General features: G+C 36.4%; 1 protein-coding gene across 13 annotated transcripts in view; it reads left to right on the forward strand.

Moving 5' to 3' along the window:
- The window catches only part of COP1 (COP1 E3 ubiquitin ligase), a 259,658-nt gene that overhangs the window by 12,464 nt on the left and 226,149 nt on the right, over window positions 1-21,045 (forward strand). For 12 of the 13 annotated variants that reach the window (XM_050767129.1, XM_050767154.1, XM_050767165.1 and 9 more), the window contains exons 2-3: window positions 10,295-10,354; window positions 18,756-18,853. In XM_050767129.1, the coding sequence (XP_050623086.1) occupies window positions 10,295-10,354; window positions 18,756-18,853 (158 nt within the window). The remainder of the gene's footprint in view (window positions 1-10,294; window positions 10,355-18,755; window positions 18,854-21,045) is intronic. The other variant, XM_050767175.1, reaches the window with a different exon arrangement.

The raw sequence follows: 21,045 nt of genomic DNA on the forward strand, positions 1-21,045 counted from the left end.
ATAAGTGTTTACATGGTATGTTTTTATTCTTCATGTCTATTATGTATGTGTTGTAATATTTAAAGTGGATTTCTTGTACCCAGAGTATAGTTCAGTCTTCCTTTTTATTTAGTATGACAATCTGCCTTTGTTGTTGTTGTTGTTTCAGACAGAGTCTTGCTCTGTCACCAAGCTGGAGTGCAGTGGTGTTATCTCCACTCACTGCAACCTCGACCTCCTGGGTTCAAGTGATTCTCCTGCTTCAGCCTCCCAAATAGTTGGGATTACAGGCACATGCCACCATGCCCAGATAATTTCTGTATTTTTAGTAAAGACGGGGTTTCACCATGTTGGCCAGGATGGTCTCGATCTCCTGACCTCGTGATCCGCCTCCCTCAGCTTCCCAAGGTTCTGAGATTACAGGCGTGAGCCACTGTGCCCAGCCGACAATCTGCCTTTTAGTTGGATTAGCTGGACTGTTTACATTTTAACATAATTATGATGTGCTTGGTTTTGTGTGTACTGTCTTGTTTGCTCTTTGTTTTCTATTTGTCTCTTCTATTTCGTTTTTCTTTTTTTGTTGCTTTTTTGTTTTTGGGATTAATTGGATATTTTTAAGATTGCCATTTTATTTCCACTGTTTGCTTATTAATGATTCTGTGTGTTTGGTGGGGGGAAGTGGTTGCTCTGAGATTTACAATACTCATTTTCAAACTTTTCGTGTTCTGCCTTCAAATAATATTATTTCATATACAATGTAAAAATTTTGCAATAGTGTATTTCCATTCTATAGGATCCATTCTGCTACCTATTCCCTTGTTGTCAGAAGTGTTAATTCTCTCTTCCTTTTGTTTAAAAAAGTGAGGTAAAATTCACACAACTCTGAAATACATGGTTTTAAAGTGGACAGTTGTGTTTTTAGTACAGTTGTCAGTGTTTCACAACCATAACCACTACTTTCAGAACACTTTTATCAGCCCCTAAAGAAAGTCTGTACCCATTAAGCAGTCACTTTCCTTTTCCTGTTACCTTAGCAATCACTAATTTACTTTCTGTCTTTATGGATTTACCTATTCTAGACGCTTCATATAAATGTAATCATCTAATATATGGTCTTTTGTGTCATATGTCTTTCATTTAACATGTTTCTAAGGCCCATCCATGTTGTAGCATGTATCAGCACTTCATCCTTTTTTATGGTTGAGTAATATTCCATTACATGGGAATATTATTAAATAACATTTGGGCTGTTTCCACTTTTTGTCTATTATGAATAATGTTCCTGTGAACATTTGTGTATGAATTTTTGTTTGAACATATGTTTTCTAGTCTCTGGGGCATTTACCCACAGTGTAATGGCTAGGTGATATGTAATTGTATTTTACTTTCTGAGTAACTGCCAAACAGTTTTCCATAGTAGCTGCATTACTTTTTTTTTCCTACTAGCAATGTATAAGGGTTCTAATTTCTCTACCTCTTGTCAACATATTATTTTCCTTTTTGATAATAGCCAACTTAATGGGTGTGAAGTGGTTATTCATTGTGGTTTTGATTTGCATTCCCCTTTTCACTAGTGAGGTTAACCATCTTTTCAAGTGCTTGTTGGCCATTCATTTATTACTCTTTAAAGGTTGTGTTTTCATCTTTAATAATTAACTTGAGTCAGACATAAGTATGTTTTTTGGTAGCCAAAGGGAAGTTAAGGGAAAGTTGTCATCCAGATTTTCACTATTTGAATCCATTTCATGTAGTGGTATATGCAATATACAGTGTTCGGTTTTTTTTTCAAGAGTAGAAGAGTAGTTTAATTGGTACTATCTTTTAAATTCAGCACCGTATTTGTGAAATAAAACTTAACTACTGAAACAATGTTTTTAAAAAGTTAATCTTAAAAATCAAGTTAGGGATATAAGGAACACATTTCCCGTGGATTTTGGAGATTTCTTTGACCCCTGAATAATGGGATGGGGATACTATCTAATGAAATGTATTACACATGGTACCCTGTTCGTATTTTCTTATATTGTAATAGAAATTTCTGTTTTTATAGCTCCTCCTATGTAGGCATCTGTTTTTCTTCTGTGTGAACTTGGTATCTTCCCCAGTTGATTGGCCTGTGATTGGGTACTCTTCTGAAGTGTGACCAAAGCATAGCAATTACATCTTACTGGAATTGGCTTGAAAGATATTTTGACCAATTATATTTTGTGTTTTAGAAATTGGAAATAAAATGAGAAACACTTGAGTTGGCCTACAGTTCTTGGTGTAGTGTTGGTGCTGAAGGGGCTATATATTGTAAGCTGGTAGTCTTGAGAAGCAGAAAAATATTAGTCATATTAATGGTAGAGCACTAGTGAAGATCTGTATCTGTGTTTGAGGCCTGGTACTGTTGTTACTTGCGGTTTACTCTGAGAGGAATCTCCTGATTGTTTCATCTGTACCTAACTTGTGACTATAAGACGAATTAAATCTTCTGTAACTGTAAACCTTTGGTGGTAATTAGAACCGATTCTGTGTTTGGGTGGGAGCCTTGGGAGTGTATGAATGGAATAAAGTCCAGGAAGAGATTAAGAACGTATTGGGGTAAGAGGAATCATTAGAGATACTTCTTGGCCATAAAGTAGCTCCCTGATTCAATCTTACTGTTCCGTTATGGATACCAGAAATTGGCTCACTTGCATTATCTTTTCATGCCTATTACTTGTGTTAATCATGGGGTCCTTTCTTTCCTAGTCCCTTGTGGTCTCATCCTTTTCGAAGGTCTGACCCTGAAGCTAGTGCATAGTTACTTAGAATCCTTATTTAAAAAAATATTTTATTGTTAAATTACAGAGTCTTAACATGATTGCCGCTATGCTATTCTTTTGCTTCCTTACCTCTCTTCTTCTTATTCATGGAGCCTGCGACTTAAGGCAATGTTAAACACAGGTCTTGATGGAGACAGATTAGGGAGGAATCACTTTACAAAATATCAAATAAGTTTAATCTCTGCTTTTGAAAAAATGTAGGTTTAAGTTTTTTAAGGCTTTTTATCACAGCAAATGGAACTGGGAAAGAGTGAGATGATGGGACATAGACTGGAACTTAACTGCTGCCTGTGAAATTTGGTTCAGAGGATCTAGCGTTATCATTATAGGTATAAAGAAGAGTTTGAGATTTTTTTTTTTTCCTTTTTACTTACTTTTTTTTCTTTCAGTCCTGAATATACTTGGGGCCAGTTGAATTTAGATGCTGCTTTTGAAGGAAGTAAAGGAAAAATTAAGGAATTAAAGGGAAAAGAAGCTAGAGAAATTTCAAGTTTTGAAAATTTTGTGAGGAAGGAAGAAACATTACCATAGTCCTTTTGCCGGGTGTCTTTCATTTTTGAAGTTGTATATAAATTTGAGTGTATTTAAAATAATTTTTCCAAGGTCTTCTATGTGCTGATAGCTGTGGTTTTGATTTTCATAATCACAAGGATGCATATTATTATTATTTACTCTTCTGAGATTATAGCAAGATAGAACACTGGGCTTGTAATTTAAGACCTTGAGATTTAACTTTGGACAAATAATTTATTGTTTTGGAGTCTGTTTTTTCATGTATAAATTGGGATATAGTAATATTTCATAAAATTATGAGGTTTAGATTATATAATGCATGTAAAAAGGCATTATAAATTATAAAATCTCAAAGAATCAGGTGGTTATTTGCTAGAGTTTGGCATTTGGTATCAAAATACGAAAGTGTTCCTGTGGTCCTGTTTATGTAAGATGTAACTACTGCTTGTTTTCCTGAATGACTCTAGATTGTGCCTGGCTCTGATTATTTTGGTAATATTATTATTATTTTTTAGTATTTAACCTTTGAAAGATTGAATTTTTTTTTTTTAGTTGGAGCTAGTACTACTATGGGACAGTTGACACATTTTATGAAAGCAAAATGGAGTTAGCATTTGTACCAAAATATACATGTATTGAACTATGTACATGTTAGTTTGTTGGACAGTTCTAAGATGGTACTTTGTAAGTACTTATTAAATTCACTTAATAAGTTTGGATGCTGCTTTTGAAGGAAATAATGCATATGAAAGGGAATCACAAATAGACCACTGATTAACGATGTTACTTGGGCCTGATTGTAATATGACCCTTGATTAACTGAGATAATATGTTGTATAAATGCATATTAGGTACGTGAAATAATTTTCTGTATCTGGATCTGTTCTGCATTTTTTTTAATGTCCCAAGTGACATACATTATCTTTTGGCAAGCTTAATGTTGTGCAGTATATCTGTCCTTCTGGCAATTGGTATAAAAATTTCTTCTTCATAGCATTCAATTGCTTGAAGAACACGATTTTAATTAACAGCGACAAGAGATAAAAGTTAAAAATAATCTCTACTAATACAGGTTGAGTGTCCCTAATCCAAAAATCTGAAATTTGAAATGCTCCAAAATCTGAACCTTTTTGAGTCCCCACACGACTTGCAAAGAAAATGCTTATTGGGGCATTTTGGATTTTAAATTTTTAGATGAGGGATGCTGAACCAGTAAGAATATAAATGCAAATATTTCAAAATGCGAACAGATCCGAATCTGAAACACTTCTGGTCTCAGCCATTTTGGATGACGGATATTCACCCTCCAGTAGTTTGAAGGATACTCAGTTTTTTGTTGCATTTAAAGTTTTGTGGTGGGAGTTGTAAAGTCAGATGCCTACAGTAGCCATCTTTTTTTTTTCCCCCTCTGAAATCATTATCCATTATGCTTATTTACTCTTGTGTTCCTTTCTTTTTCATTCTAATTCTTTTCTGATTTTTTTTTAAACCTCCCTTTTAAAGTAATTCTTTCTTCGGAACAAAAGTTTCCTAAAGTTTTCTAATTGAGAATGTTTTCTTTCAGTGTTTTACTTATTGTTGTATTTATTTCTTTCAGTCCATTTTGAAATATTAGATTATGATTGTCATTTGTTTTGGTCATATTTTTCTGGCTTTCATTGTTTCTAGGGACAGTATTGTTTTTTTGTTCATTGGGAACCTTTGTTTCTCATTTTTTAGTGATGAAAGATAAATGTGTTTTGAATTTATGTTCATTACTATTTTTAGAGCTCTTTATTTCTTTGTGTGCATCCTAGTTTCTGTCTGTCTTGATATTCCTTCTGCTTGCAGGATTTACGTTTATGTATCTTGTAGTACAGGTCTGTGGGCAGTGAATTCTCTTAAATTTGTGTTTGTTTGAAAATGAGTTTATTTGCCTTCATTTTGAAAGTTCTTTTTGAGTATAAAATTCTGAGTTGAAAGTTTTTTCTTTTAGTATTTTAAAGAAGTATTTTTGTTTCTCACTAAACAATGAGAAACTAAGAGTTCCCAACGGAAAAAGAAATGTAATACAGTCCCTAGAAACAATGAAAGCAAGCCAGAAAGATATGACCAAAACAAATGACAATTATAATCCAATATTTCAAAATGGACTGAAATAAATAAATGCAATGACAATAATAAAATAACTGAAAGAAAAAATTCTCATTTAGACAGTGCCTGCTACATTGTCTTTTGGCTAGTATGGTTTCTGATGAGAAGTCTGTTTCTGTTTTTATCTTTATTCCTCTGTATGTAATGTGTTTTTCTTGGGCTGCCTTTAAGATTTTCTTTTTATTTTTGGTTTTAACTGTTTAAGTGCATTGTATGTGTTAGGGATATTTTCTTAATTTTGAAATCCCTATTTAGGGGTTTCTGAGTTTCTTAGATCTGTGGTTTGATGTCTTTTGTTACTTTAAAAATGATTTCAGTTACGTCTCTACGTTTTTTTTCCTAATTCTTTCTCTGCCGTCTATGACTTCAATTACATGTATGTTAGAACATTTCACATATGTCACAGCTCTGGGATGCTCTGTTCTGTGTGTGTGTGTGTGTGTGTGTGTGTGTGTGTGTGTGTGTGTGTGTGTCTATGTCTGTCACTTAGGCTGGAATGCAGTGGCCTGAGGAGAGGAAGAGAGAAGGGCAATAGCAGGTTAGTGGAGGAGTAATGACAATGAGGTTTGCCATCTAATATGGGTGCAATTTGTGGCTTCCCAAAACAGTTACAGTAGTAACATCAAAGACCACTGATCGCAGATAATTATACAGGTATAATAATAATGAAAAAGTTTGAAATATTGTGAGAATTACCAAAATGTGACACAGAGATATGAAGTGAGCACATGGTGTTGAAAAAGTGAGCTGCCAACAGACTCGCTCAGCGCAGGGTTGCCCATCCTCCTTGAATGCTTTTGATTGACAGTGTTAACAGGGGTCCTGAATGGATTGTGTTTCTAAATGGATGGTTCGAAATGGATAAGTTTTTCCCTTAACCTGCTGTTGGTGTATTCTTGTTCTTCAAAATTGGAAAGAATTAATGGTATTTCATTAGGCTCTTCTCTTCATTTCTGTAGTTTCTGAGATTTTTTCATCCCTTTCTTGGGAAGGGGAGTAATTGGCCAACCCTTCTTCTTGTATTCTGTTCTACCTATTTTTGATAGGAATTCTTTCAAGTTTTTGGCTTGGGTGGATAGTACCCTTCCTAAGTATTGTAGTCTGTGCAGGCTGCTGTAACAAAATGCCGTAAAATAGGTAACTTAAAAACAGCAGAACTTTATTTCTCATGTTTGTGGAGGCTGGGAAATTCAGATGAAGGCATAGGGAGGTTTTTATGTCTGATGAGGGCTAGATTCCTGATCCACAGACAGTGCCTGCTCTCTGGATCTGCCTGATGTCATGGAGGAAGAGGGGATAAAATTCCTTTAGACCTCTTTTGTAAGGGCACTAATCCCATTCATGAGAGTTCTGCCCTCATGACCTAAAAATCTCCCAAAGGCCCATGTTTTAACATCACCTTGAGGGTTAAGATTTCAACATATGAAATTTGGGGGGACACAAATATCAGACCATAGCACCAGGCCTATTACTGATGTATATTTTCCCGTATTTTCTCTTTTTGGTGTATTCTGCCACTTACTGAATGTTGTGTGCCAGGCATGGTATTTAGCACCTCAGAGATATATTGTTAATCTGTGTAATGATTCTATGATGTAAATATCATCCCTGTTATACAAATAAGGAATTACAATTAGAGAGATTAAACTACTTGCTCAAAGTCACAAAACTGTAGATGGCATAGCTAGGATTAATTTCACTTTTCTTGAAAGCTGTGGCCTTGAACTGTGGTTAAAAAGCCAGTATTTCAGCCAGGAATAGTGGCTCATGCCTATAATCCCAACACTTTGGGAGGCCACAGTGGGAGAATTGCTCCAGCCCAGGAGTTTGAGAGCAGCCTGAGCAACACAAGGAGATCCTGTGTCTACTGTATATATATAAAAACACACATGTATACATATATAATATGTATATAATATACATACACGTACACATATATAATGTGTGTATAATATACACATATGTCAGTGCATATATATAAGCTATATGTGGTGGTATGCACCGGTTGTCCCAGCTATTTGAGAGGCTGAGGCAAGAGAGAAGTACTGAGCCCAAGAGGTCAAAGTTGCATTGAGTCATGATCATGCCAGTGCACTCCAGCCTGGGTGACAGAGTGAGACACTGTCTCAGAAAAAGAGTGGAGACCTTTAATTCACTAGTTATTCAGAATACATTTCTTAAAAGCTATTGGCTTTAACTGATTTGATAGTAATTTTTGGGTACTGTAAGTTTTAGTATTAGTGGAATACATTATGTGACATGACACATACTATACTCCTGCTTTTTTTTTTTTTTTTTTTTTTTTTTTTGGAGACGGAGTCTCCCTCTGTAGCCCAGGCTGGAGTGCAGTGGCCGGATCTCAGCTCACTGCAAGCTCCGCCTCCCGGGTTTACGCCATTCTCCTGCCTCCGCCTCCCGAGTAGCTGGGACTACAGGCGCCCGCCACCTCGCCCCGCTAGTTTTTTTGTATTTTTTAGTAGAGACGGGGTTTCACCGTGTTAGCCAGGATGGTCTCGATCTCCTGACCTCGTGATCCGCCCGTCTCGGCCTCCCAAAGTGCTGGGATTACAGGCTTGAGCCACCGCGCCCAGCCTTTTCTTTTTAAATAAACTAATAGATGATGGAGCTCTGTGCGAAGTAAACCTGTAGTCATTTCTTCCAGTTTTCAGACCAGAAAGTTTCACTGATTTTTGTCTCATACCCAACATCTCTCAGCAAACCGTAGTTCTACCTTCAAAATATATATAGAATCTGACCACTTCTCATCAGCCCAACTGCTACCACCATAGTCCATTTCAGCACCGTTTCTCACTTGGATTATGATAGCTTCCGTAACCATTTCTGCACTTGGCTTCCCTTTAGTCTTCTTTTCAGCATAGTAGGTAGAATGATCTGGTTCATCACTGTATCAAATCACATCACTTCTCTTTTCCAAATCCACCAGTGAATTGCTGTTTTACTCAATTTAAAAGCCAAAGTCTTTAACACATTCCTTAGTTCTCTGAGGTGCGCTTTTTTTTTTCTCTTTTCTTTTTGAGATAGGGTCTTGCTCTGTCACCTGGGCTGGAGTGCAGTGGCACAGTCTCTGTTCACTGCAGCTTCGCCTGCTGTGTTCAAGTGATCTTCCCACCTCAGCTTCCCGAGGAGCTGGGACTAGCTAGAGTAGCTGGGGCTATAGGTGTATGCTCCTATGCTTGCTATTTATTTTATTTTATTTTATTTTATTTTTTTGTAGAGATGAGGTCTCAGTATATTGCTCAGGCTGTGAGAGTGCCTTTTAAAAATTTGCATAGAGGTGTTGTATGTCTTAGCAGTGACATACTTGAAGGATCCTCAAACATTAAAATACCCCTTTCTCAAAATGCTAACAATTAGGTATGTATTGTTTTCTATTAAACTGCTCCTGATATATTCAGTGAATTGATTGGTTTGTTCTTTTGCCCTTCCTCCTGCTCTGACCCCCAAATCTCAGTTTTCTTTCCTGTGGGTCCCTTTATAGCCAGTGTGTCCTCTTATTATTATGTTTATCATTATTGTATATATTGTATATATTTTCACATTGTGTTGTAATATCTATAATATATTTGAGTCTGCCATTAGACTTTACATTCCTATATTCTAAAGGATAGTGTTTATGCCCAAGAAGTTTTTCTTGAAGGAGTGAGTGTATTTTCAGTTACAGTTTTAAGTATCATTGTATCATCCATAAGGATTTGGATTTGTGTGCCAATAAGAGAAAACTTGATAAATATTGACTTAAGCAAGTGAAGATTTACTTTCTCATGTAATGTGAAGTCCAGCGGAGGCAATCCAAAGCTGATGCAGCTGCTCAAGGATTTCATCCAGGAACCAGTATCCTCCTATCTTCCTAGCTTAAGGTTTTTATCTTCATGGTCAGAAGATGGCTGTTGTATCTCTGAACACTGCATCAGAATTTTAGTAAGGAAGAAAAGGGAAGGATAAAAGGAAATGTCTTTTTACAAGGTTTTGCATTTTTGTTCTCATAGATGGTGGCCCCTTAGAAACTGATGACTATATTTCATTGGCCAGAATGATGCCATATAGCCAATCCTAAGTACAGAAAAGGCTGGGATTTTGAGTATTCTGTTTTTTGTTCTTTATAGGAAAAGAGGGGAGAAGAGGATTATAATTGGTGTTTAAAGTATCAGAAAGTAGTATAGAACAAGTGGTTGAGAACATAGACCTGAATTAGAATTTTGACTTTGTTACTTCTTAGCTGTGTGACTTTAACAGCTCTCTGCTTCTGTTCCCTCATCTGTGCCTAGTAATTGGTACCTATTTCACTTTGTTGTTGAAACTATTAAATGAGTTAATATATGTTGTGGGTTTAATGTGTATAGTTTGTTTTATTTAAATAGCTAATAAGTTGTTACGATTATTGTCGTTACCTACAAGCATTGTTGAAACTGTAATTATAAATTTATCATCAAGGAATTAGTTTTATTTGGGATAGAAAGAAAAGAGTATTTAGCAGGTCTGGGTAGGTGCTTTTGAGTGCAGGTGATGGTAGAAAACGATAGTAGAGCTTTCTTAAGGGCTCTGGTGACTACATTGTACTATTAAAAATTATGTGCCGAGTTAAAATATTGGAACCATTTTAATTTACTCATTTAGTTCATTTTGAAGCACAGTGGCCCTTAGGGTCATCCTGATTGTCATTTTACCAACAATCCCCTAAAGTTTAGTTCAATAGAAATTTCATCTCTTACTGATAGAATGTTTGAAGACTTAGCTCTAAACTATATATTGAAATATGATTTCATTGGTATTGTTACTAGCCTTTTCCAGTTTGTAATCACTCTACTTTAAAAAAAAATCAATTATTTTTCTTTTCTTTTTAGCCCCATCTGCTTTGATATGATTGAAGAAGCATACATGACAAAATGTGGCCACAGCTTTTGGTAAGACAATTCTACTGAGTAAAATAATCTTTTGATATTTTAAAACTTATCTGTAAATGTAGCCAATGAGAAGTTATGTGTTTTAAACCAACTTTGATTATCTTACAATCATATTTTTTTTCTTGACATATGTCTTTGTAGATATGGCAGTTTAAGGCGGTTAACATAACAGCTGGTGCATAATTTCTGTCAAATGTTTAGATTTAGCATAGGCCTTACCGATGGATTTGAAAACTTCTGCATTTATTAATTGTTAATAAGAACTTTTCACTACTGTTCTTAGTGATGCTGGGCAATCAGGACCAACCATGAAGCACTAGTTACTCACTTGTGAGGATAGGTTGGAGAGCGCAGTAAAGCAGGCTAAGAAGGTCATGGAAAAAAAATAGAGGGTTAAAAAGTTCTGTGTTCTTTTCTTTAACACTTTGCTCAATATTAGCTTTACATTATATCATGCCAGATTAACCCGTATGTTAAACATTTTTTTAATTGTAAGATTTACATAATATCGAATTTATATTTTATATATGTATTTTTTCTGGTTTCTTAGTCTTGGAGGAATTTATAATTTTAACCACAGTTATGTGAACAGTGCAGTAGTGTTAAGTATGTTCATATTATTGTACAATTGATCTCTAGAACTTTTTGTGCAAAACTGAAACTTGGCACTCAGTAAACAACAATTCCCCATTTCCCCTTCCCCGTAGCCCCTGGCAGCCACCATTCTACTTTCTGTTTCTATGAATTTAATTATTCTAGATACCTCGAATAAGTAGAAGTATTTTTCTTTTTGTGACTAGCTTATTTCACTTAGCATAATGTCTTCAATGTTTATCAGTGTTGTAGCATGTGTCAGAATTTCTTTCCTTTGTAAGGTTGAATAATACTCCATTGTATATGTAGACTACATTTTATTTATTCATCTATCAGTAGACACTAGGATGGCTTCTTCTACCTTTTGGCTATTATGAATGATGCTGCTGTGAACATGGGTATACAAACATCTCTTTGGGACTCTGCTTTCTAGTCTTTTGAGTGTATACTCAGAAGTGGAATTGCTGTATCATGTGGTAATTTGGTTTTTAATTTTTTGAGAAACTACCATACTGTTTTCTATAGGAGCTGCACTATTTTATGTTCTCACCAATAGTGCATAAGAGTTCCAGTTTCTCCACATCCTTGCCAACTCTTATTTTCTGTTGTTGTTTTTTGATAGTAGACATCCTAATGGATGTGTAATCTGTGCATTTTAACTTATTTTTGCTTATTTTTAAAGCTATTCTGTTGATATATTATTTTAGCCTTAGTATTCCTTGTGTTCTAATACTCCTTATATTCTAATTCATATTGAAATCAGGCCCATAATTTTATGCTGAAGTTGGATGTGATATCTGGCAGATTGATATTCCTTCATCATGAAGAGTATTGGTTATTAACACTAGTCTGTAAGATCTTTTGTTTCATCTGAAGCATGATGCTTTAGTGATAGGTGTATTCCCTCTGCTAGTCACTTAAAAAGCTTTAAATACAAATCACTTTCTTAGCTTGTATTTTCTATATTTTTAGAAAATAAAGTATTAAAATGATAACAGCAATGTATATTCTTGCTTTAAAAAACAACTCATTGTACAGGAAGATGTAATATAAAATACAGATGTCTACCTTTATCTAGTTTTTCTTGCCTACCTCCTCAGAGGTTATCATAGGTAAAAGGAATGATTAGGTATTCTTTCAGAATCCTTTTACTATTTTTTTTTTTTTAGTCATCTTGCTTTCTTGAATACTTTTTATTTTCTAGTATATCATTGACATTATTATGATTCACGAATCACTTGCTGCTCTGTATTGCCAATGAAATTCTGGACATGTGGGTCTTTCTTTGGGGCTGATACAGGTATGGTCTTGGCCTTTTCAGGCCATTGTTCGGCAGTAGTGTTCTCTTTGGTCCATAAATTGACCTAGCATCTTAGCGTTCCATAGGAAACCATATTTTTTTTTTCAGAGATTTGGATTTTGATGATTCTGAAAATTAGGTGATCTAGAGTAGGCTTTCTCAACCTTGTGACTATTGACATATTAGACCAGATAATTCTTTGTCGTACGTGACTGTACTGTGCTTTGTAGATTGTTTAGCAGTATACTTGACCCCTACCCAGTACCACCCTTGCCCATCTCTGCAGTTGTGACAACCAAAAATGTCTCTAGACATTGCAGATACCCCTTGGGGGACAAAATTTTCCTCCCTTAAGAAGTACTCATCTAGCGCTGAAAGAACAAGTTCTTGATATTGTTAGACTAGGATTCTACTTCTGGTTCTGAAACTTACCTAACCTTTATCAAGTTACTCTCCGCTGCTCCTGCCCTCTTATTCTTACTCTCTTTTTACTCCTTCAGTTCCTTCTCTTTTTATAGATTTAAAAGTGTTGAAATATGAAATAGATTGGGAAGTGAGGTTTTTAATTTTCCTGAGTATCCTGTAACTTACGTATCCATTGTGGCATTTTTTTAAAAAGGCCCTGGATCAATTCAGTGACCTTTCTTCACTTTGTTGTGAAGTGGAACAAATTACAGATTGACCTTATAAGTGGACAGACTGGGGCTTTTCAATAAATTTATAATCTTCATGTTGTCTTTAGGTCATTGTTGGAAAGCCCCATTGCTTTCTTAAATAGCTTTTCCTCCTTCTCTCAAAACAATTTAGGCTTAGATCGTTATAATACAATTTCATTTTTATGTTATACCCTGATGAGAACGTGTTTTAAGATACCCACCAGAGAGCAGGTTTTAGTAGGATAAAGGCCATAATGTTGGCAGGAACTAATAAAACTGGAGGCTGTCAATTCCAACATCAGGCTTGCTATACTGTGATTTTTTTTTTTTTTTTTTTTTTTTGCAGTTTTGTTTAAAACAAAAGTTTATAATTGTTTACTCTTTCCGAACATGTGAGGGCTATGGAACTTCAGTCATCAACCATAGCCTCTTGTGTCAACTTTCTAGTAATATAAACTCTGGCTGGTAAGCTGAATTCAAGCAGTATACCACTTCAAAGCTCATCCAAATTATTACCATTAAATCAAATCGGACCACATGAAAATGTCTTTCCTAGTAACAAGTTGGAGACAATATAGCAGGAACTTCTTTCACTTTATTTATTCCCACTTGAGAACCTACTGTTACCTGTGTCTATAGCCTAACTGAAATACAATGATATAATAAGAAATCTGACTTTTACATAATGTAGAGATAAAATTGGCTCTTTGTCTTTGCCCCTTTGTTGCCTCCAGCTTGTGCCCTGTACCGTATGTCTACCAAGCCCTGATTTACTATTTTGCTTTATTACAAATTAGTTACAGTTAATGGGGTCCTTCAGCATAGTCGTCTCCCAGCACATAGGTGATCAAACCTGAGTGTCATATTGCCTTTTGAGACTCTTGGCTAATCCATCATCTTGCACCATACTTGGTCTTTCTTTACATCTAGTTGTTAGATGTAATGACTGGTCTTAATTTGTCCTGGCTGTTCTTGTTATAGTTTGTTCTTTTTTCTAGAATTTTCTGATTACTTACAGTTTTTTATATCTACTCATCCTTGTTTACATAGATATAAAAAGATATTTATATTTGTTAGCAAGTATATACATAGTAGAAGAAACGTAACTGTATACATCTATAGAGAAATACACATTTTTTATTAGCAGATACATAATAGAGGAAATAGGCACCCATTTATATCAGCAGAATTAAAATAATTATTTTTAAGAGTTGCAGTGTGAGTAGCCTGAAAATTTCTCAGGTGGACCTGAGATACGTATCCCTTTTACCTCTTTATTATGCTGGTGATGGTCAGGTAGATTAGATGAATGAGAATGAATTAGTTACTGGGGAAAGAAATACTGAGAATTTCTAGTGGTGTTTTATATGACCCAGAAGGCAGCAGACAGACATATGTTGCTTTCCTGGCTATATCTTTTCATTCATGCATTCAACATTTACTGAGTTTGAATACTTTTAACAGAATATTGTGCTAAACATTAAGGGTACAGAGGATAAAACAAATCCTTGCATTTAATGATAAAATGGAAGAAGGGCTGATAGGCACATACAGAAATAAGTACAAGAATAAGATAGTATCTATTTCTCAAACTAAGGCAGATCTCCTCTGGGGTGGTAGTGAAGTAGTAGATGCTCTAAGATACACTCGATGCATCTTGTCACTTAAGTTGTATACAGTGGTATGTAATTTGATGTACTTTAATTTTACAATATAAATGGATTTTATCAAGTGCAATGCAGAAAAATCACTTGAACTATATCGTTACTGAGAACAGTTACTTCCAGCTATGTCCCATTTTTTTCTTGTCTGTGAGAGATAGTGTAGTAAGCCTATTGATGTGGAATATGATTAGGATGCTAAAGAAAAGAGGAGTTTCTACTAGATTTTGGAATAATTTCTTGTATATTGACAAAATTTTTTTTTTCTGCTTTTTGAGACAGGGTTTCACTCTGTCACCAGGCTGGAGTGCAGTGGTGCAAACACGGCTCCCTGCAGTCTCAACCTCTTGGGCTCAAGCAGTCCTCCTGTTTCAACCTCCTGAGTAGCTGGGATCACGGGGACACACTGCCACCATGCATGGCTAATTTTTAAAATTTTTGTACAGTTGGAGTTTTACCACATTGCCTGAGCTGGTTGCAAACCATTGCCTGGGCTCAGGCAATCCTCCCGCCTCAGTCTCTCAAATTGCTGAGATTACAGGCATGAGCCACTGCACCCAGCCTAACAAACTCCTCTCTGACTTAACAACTTAGCTTGTTCTTGTCATCTACACATTTTCTATCATTTATTTTTAAAGAAAAGTTATTTGCGAAAACCCATAATGTTCTCCTTCTACTTATCTGTCAACCCATCTCTTATCTTTATTATTTAATTTTTTTTTTTTTTTTCTTGAGATGGAGTCTCACTTTGTCACCCAGGATGGAGTGCAGTGGTGTGATCTTGGCTCACTGCAACCTATGCCTCCCGGGTTCAAGCAGTTCTCCTGCCTCGGCCTACTGAGTAGCTGGGACTACAGGCGCGCACCAACATGCCCGGCTAATTCTTGTATTTTCAGTAGAGATGGGGGTTTCACCATGTTGCCCAGGCTGGTCTCAAACTCCTGACCTCAAGTGATCTGCCCACCTTGGCCTCCCAAAGTGCTAGGATTACAGGCATGAGCCACTGCACCCGGTCCTGACTTTAAAAAAAAAAACTAAAAAAAAATTTTTTTTTTTGAGACAGAATCTCGCCTTGTCTCCCAGGCTGGAGTGCAGGGATGCAATTCAGCTCACTGCAACCTTGGCCTGCCAGGTTCAAGTGATTCCCCTGCCTTAACCTCCTGAGTAGCTGGGATTACAGGCGCCTGCCACCATGCCCAGCTATTTTTTGTGTTTTTAGTAGAGAAGAGTTTCACCATGTTGGACAGGCTGGTCTCAAACTCCTGACCTCAGGTGATCTGCCCACCTTGGCCTCACAAAGTGCTTGGATTACTGGCGTGAGCAGATTTACCCAGCCTGGCATGTCTCTTACCATTTTTTTTTTTTTTTGACAGGGGGTGGGGATGGAGTTTTGCTCTTGTCGCCCAGGCTGGAGTGCAGTGGTGTGATCTCGGTTCATTGTAAGTGCTGCCTCCCAGGTTCAAGTGATTCTCCTGCCTCAGCCTCCTGAGTAGCTGGAATTACAGGTGCCTGCCACCACGCCCAGCTAATATTTTGTATGTTTAGTAGAGATGGGGTTTCGCCATGTTGGGCAGGCTGGTCTTGAACTCGTGAACTCAGGTGATCTGCCCGCCTTGGCCTCCCATAGTGCTGGACTTACAGGTGTGAGCCACCGCTCCCAGCCGTCTCTTATCTTTAACTACCTTTCAGAGTCTCTCCTTTATAACTTGCTTTGTTTGAACTTGCTGATTTTTTTGTTTGTTTTTTTGTTTTTGAGACAGAGTCTCGCTTTGTCCTTCAGGCTGGAGTGTAGTGATGCAATCTCTGCCCACTGCAGCCTCAGCCTCCTGATTGGCTAGAACCATAGGCCACACAGAACCAGGCCCAGCTAAGTTTTGCATTTATTATTATTATTATTTTTTGTAGAGACAGGGTTTTGCCATGTTGCCCAGGCTGCTGATTTTATAAAAGGGTTAAATTTTGTATATATATTTCCTGGTAATGTTAACTCATTTCCTTTTTCCCTAAGCAGACTATAAATTTCTACATGTTGTGATTCTTAGCCTATTGTATTTGCATGCCTACGTTATACTTCTTCCTTGTAATAAAAATGAAAATAAAGATTTAGTATGTTATTTCCTCAGTGAAGTTTCCATATAGGAAATTTTCAGTCATCTATGAAGCATATTTTATGATTATGGTAATTCTAGCCTTGTCATAGTTGCAAGAGGTGATGATACTGTTTTTGGAACATTGTGCAGGTCATTTGTTCAGTAGATATTTGCGTGTCCATTATGTGCCTGGCATTTACTTCAGTCTCGAGGCCCCTGTTATTTGCCAAAGACCACCGTTACTTTTATTCTTCACACCTTTCTCCTTTTTACTTATCTTGAAAGTAACAAATGTGAGATGTGAAAGTAGTTGATAACCAGAAGGGCAAAACCTGGGGAGTGTAGGTTTTTATTGTTTTGTTTGTTTTATTTTGTATTTTGTTAAGGTGGAGGGGGAAGGTAAGTGGATATAAAAATCAACTTCCGTTTACAAAGCTCAAGTAAATTTATAGTAATTTGGATACATAATAAAAGAGGTACTTTCTCCGTAGGAATGATCTTTACAGATCGCCTTTGTAATTTCTTAGAAATCATTTTTTTCCTGAGTGTTACCGGTAATATTTATTATAGAAACCTGACTTAAAGACATCTACAAAGAAAACATTTCCCATAATTATATGACCCAGAGACAAATACTGTTAACATTGCGAAGATTGTCTTTTATAATTTATTTTAAATGTACACATATATAATTTTTAAGACAAATGGGGTTATATTATATCCACTGTGTTATAGATTGTCATTTTTATTCAGCAGTATGTGTAATGACATTTTTTTCTCATATCAGTTTGATACTTTTCCATGATTTGGGTGAAAAATGCTTGAGGTTTTTTTTTAATAGGGAGGTACACAAATGTAAAAGGTTTAACATTATGGAAATATATAATGTAAGAAAGGGAAAATTTTCTATAATCACAGTTTTCTAGCAATGAGTAGATTATTTTTATGGCATACAAGTTACAATAATTTATATTGGATGGCTGTATAGCATTGCATTGGATTGATGTTTACAAATATATTTAGTCAATTTCTTAGTGTCTGGATTGCTTCTATTTTATTTTGCTATTTACATATAATCTTGTATTAAACACCCTTCTAAATATATATTTCCTTAGGATAAATTCCTAGAAGTAAAATATTCAAAAGGGGATGTAAAACCTTAAGATTTTTCCTGCAACTTGGCTTCTAGGAAAGTTGTACTGGTTAACATTTTCTGTAACAGTACTTGAGATTGTTCATAGCCACATGTATTCTTTAACTATGACAGTATTTTCTTTTGTCTTTTTTTCTCTTTTTTTCAGACAGGGTCTCATTGTGTCACTCAGGCTGGAGTGCACTGGCATAATCATGGCTCACTGTAGCCCTGAACTCCTGGGCTCAGGTGATCCTCCTGCCTCAGCCTCCCAACTAGCTGCACATGCCATCACACCTGGCTAATTTTTTCATTTTCTCTAGTAATGGAGTCTTGCTGTGTTGCCCAGGCTAGTCTTGAACTCTTGGCCTCAAGTGATCTTCCTGCCTCTGCCTCCTAAAGTGTTGGGATTACAGGTGTGAGCCGTGGTGCCTTACTGGCAGTATTTTATTTTTCCATCCTGATTGGTAAAATCTAGTATATAATTTTAAATCAGCTTTTTGTGACTAGTGAAGATGGTGATTTTCTCATGCTTATTGACTGATTTTTGTCTTTGGTTGAGTTTTCTGTTTGTCTTTTTTATTTGAGTGAATGCTGAGTATTAAGGGTGTTAGCATGCCAGTAACATGAATAGTCTGTTTGCTTAACTGAGCTGTAGGCATTTGCTTTTGTGGTGGTGTTATGAACTATCTAAATTGCATAAACTTAAAATTTAGTGAGTAAAGCTTTTTAAATTTGTATACAGTAGCTTTGATATTTGAGTTTAGTTTGAAATAACTTTTGTGTACTGTTCACCCAGTAAGTGCCCTGTATATCCTGTTGATAATGTAAAAATATAAACAAAAATAAATTTGTTAGATTACTTATGTTGAAAATGAGGAATAGAAGACTAATAGTCATTATTTTATGACCAGTTTATTAATTTTTCATTGATTTAATTAAGCCTTTTTTTTCCCCCCTACTAATAGCTACAAGTGTATTCATCAGAGTTTGGAGGACAATAATAGATGTCCCAAGTGTAACTATGTTGTGGACAATATTGATCATCTGTATCCTAATTTCTTGGGTGAGTCTTTGGAATGATTTTTATTTTAAACATATTTCGATCCCCAAAATTGTGTGCTAGCACTAATTTACTCAGAAAACCTACCTTAGTGGTAAGCAAGTCTCTCTACTGTATACCACGGTGCTTTCTTCTTCTTGGGTTGTGACATAGACTCTATAAATTATTAGTATTTTATTATTTTTAAGTTTTATTTAAAAATTGATGAAACTTTTAGATTATTATGTAGATCAGGGACCCCTGGGCCATGGACTGGTACCAGTCTGTGGCCTGTTAGGAACTGGGCTGCACAGTAGGAGGTGAGGGACTGGCAGGTGAGCGAGCACTACTGCCTGTGCTCTGTCTCCTGTCATATCAGTGGGGGGCATTAGACTCTCAGAGGAGTATAAACCTGATTGTGAACTGCACATGCACGGGATGTGAGCGCACATTGTGTGCTCCTTATGAGAATCTGATGCCTGATGATCTGAGGTGGAACGGTTTCATCCTGAAACCATCCCTCCCACCTTCCTTCAGTCTGGAAAAATTGTTTTCCATGAAACTGGTCCCTGATGCCAAAAAGGTTGGGGACTGCTGATGTAGATGACAGACTGGATGTGAGGCTTAACAAAAATGGGAGCAGTTCCTATCACCTTTCGGTCTCCCTGTAAGTGTTATACATCCCTGCCGTTTCTGCTTTTGGGGCAGAAGTGAGAAAAAAGTCCATGGGTCTCGGGAACCCAGGTTTGTTGAATATTGAGGGGAAGGGGATGCAAAAATTTGGATGTGATGCTTGCTGAGTTGGGAGTGAATGGGTGAAAAGAATCTGAACTAGGGAGGCAATTAAAAATTAAGAACTTGAGAAGGAATATATGGAATAGAACTTTTGAGAGAGGAGTGGTAAGAACTAGAGAATAGAGACATGAATAGGGAATCCTTAAGTATAAATGATAAATGATCAGAAATAACTAGTCAGAGCCAATTGTGAATATCAGAAAAATTCTGCCTGTTGACTATCTTAGGATATTGTAGGAAACCTTTAGTCTGAGTGTTTTGAGAATGAATAATAAGCTAAAGATTAATTTTCAGGTATTGGTAGGCATGAAGTAGGGCACTATTGGGTTTATATATCAAAAAGGTCAGTTCTTCATTTTAAAGACTAATATGCTCAGCGTTAGGGTGTGGTGACTACTTTTGTATTGGATTCTGACTTGCTAGTACTTTGGTGGCAGTTTGATTTTTACCTCGAATTGTGGTTTATAATAAATTATGAATTGGAACGTATTCAGCTATGGTTTTACTTTTTATCTCTGCTCTAAAAGTGCCTTAGCTACGATAGTTTTTTCTGTGTTACTCTTCACTGCAATTTTTTTGTGTATGTGTGAAGGAAAATCACTGGAGGATTACACAGCAGAAAGGGGTGCTAAAGGAATTGAAGATTTTCTGCTAGAATGACAAATTCTTCTAAGTGGCTAAAGTTTTATGGCAGACTTGGAGAAAAAACTTGGGGAAAGAACAAAGAGAGAAGTATTGAGTGGCATGGTACCTTGAGGACTAGACTTGATGGCCTAGTTTAGATAATAGGGAAACCACATCCTGTAGTGCAAAATCCTTTGCCCCTGAACTTGCAATTTTGGATTGATGCTGCCCTAGGATCACTAAAGATCACTGTGATTTTTCTGTAGCCATAACTTTGGAAAACTACTTATTCTTTTGGAGTGGTTAAATAAGAAAGGAATCTGGTGTTCTGAAGATTTTGGTATTTACTAAATTTTTCAGGCAACGTTCCTTAGTTCACAAGTTTGAGAATCTGTTTTGTGAATTTCTAGTGAGAGAGAGTTATATATTAGTATGGAAGGAATATAAAAATACACTACTGCTTAAGCTGGAAAGTGATCCCCTGCATTATATATATTCTCTCTTTTTTTTTTTTTTTTTTTGAGACAGAGAATCTCACTCTGTTGCCTAGGCTAGAGTGCAGTGGCGCAATCTCAGCTCACTGCAGCGTCCACCTCCCAGGTTTAGACGATTCTCCTGCCTCAGTCTCTCTAGTTGCTGGAATCACAGGCATGCGCCACTACACCCGGCTAATTTTTGTGTTTTTAGTAGAGATGGGGTTTCACCATGTTGGTTAGGCTGGTCTCGAACTCCTGGCTTCAAGTGATCCTCCCGCCTCAGCCTCCCAAAGTGCTGGGACTACAGGCGTGAGTCATCAC

Source organism: Macaca thibetana, chromosome 1 (assembly GCF_024542745.1).
Source record: "Macaca thibetana thibetana isolate TM-01 chromosome 1, ASM2454274v1, whole genome shotgun sequence".
Classification (NCBI taxonomy): Eukaryota; Metazoa; Chordata; class Mammalia; order Primates; family Cercopithecidae; genus Macaca; species Macaca thibetana.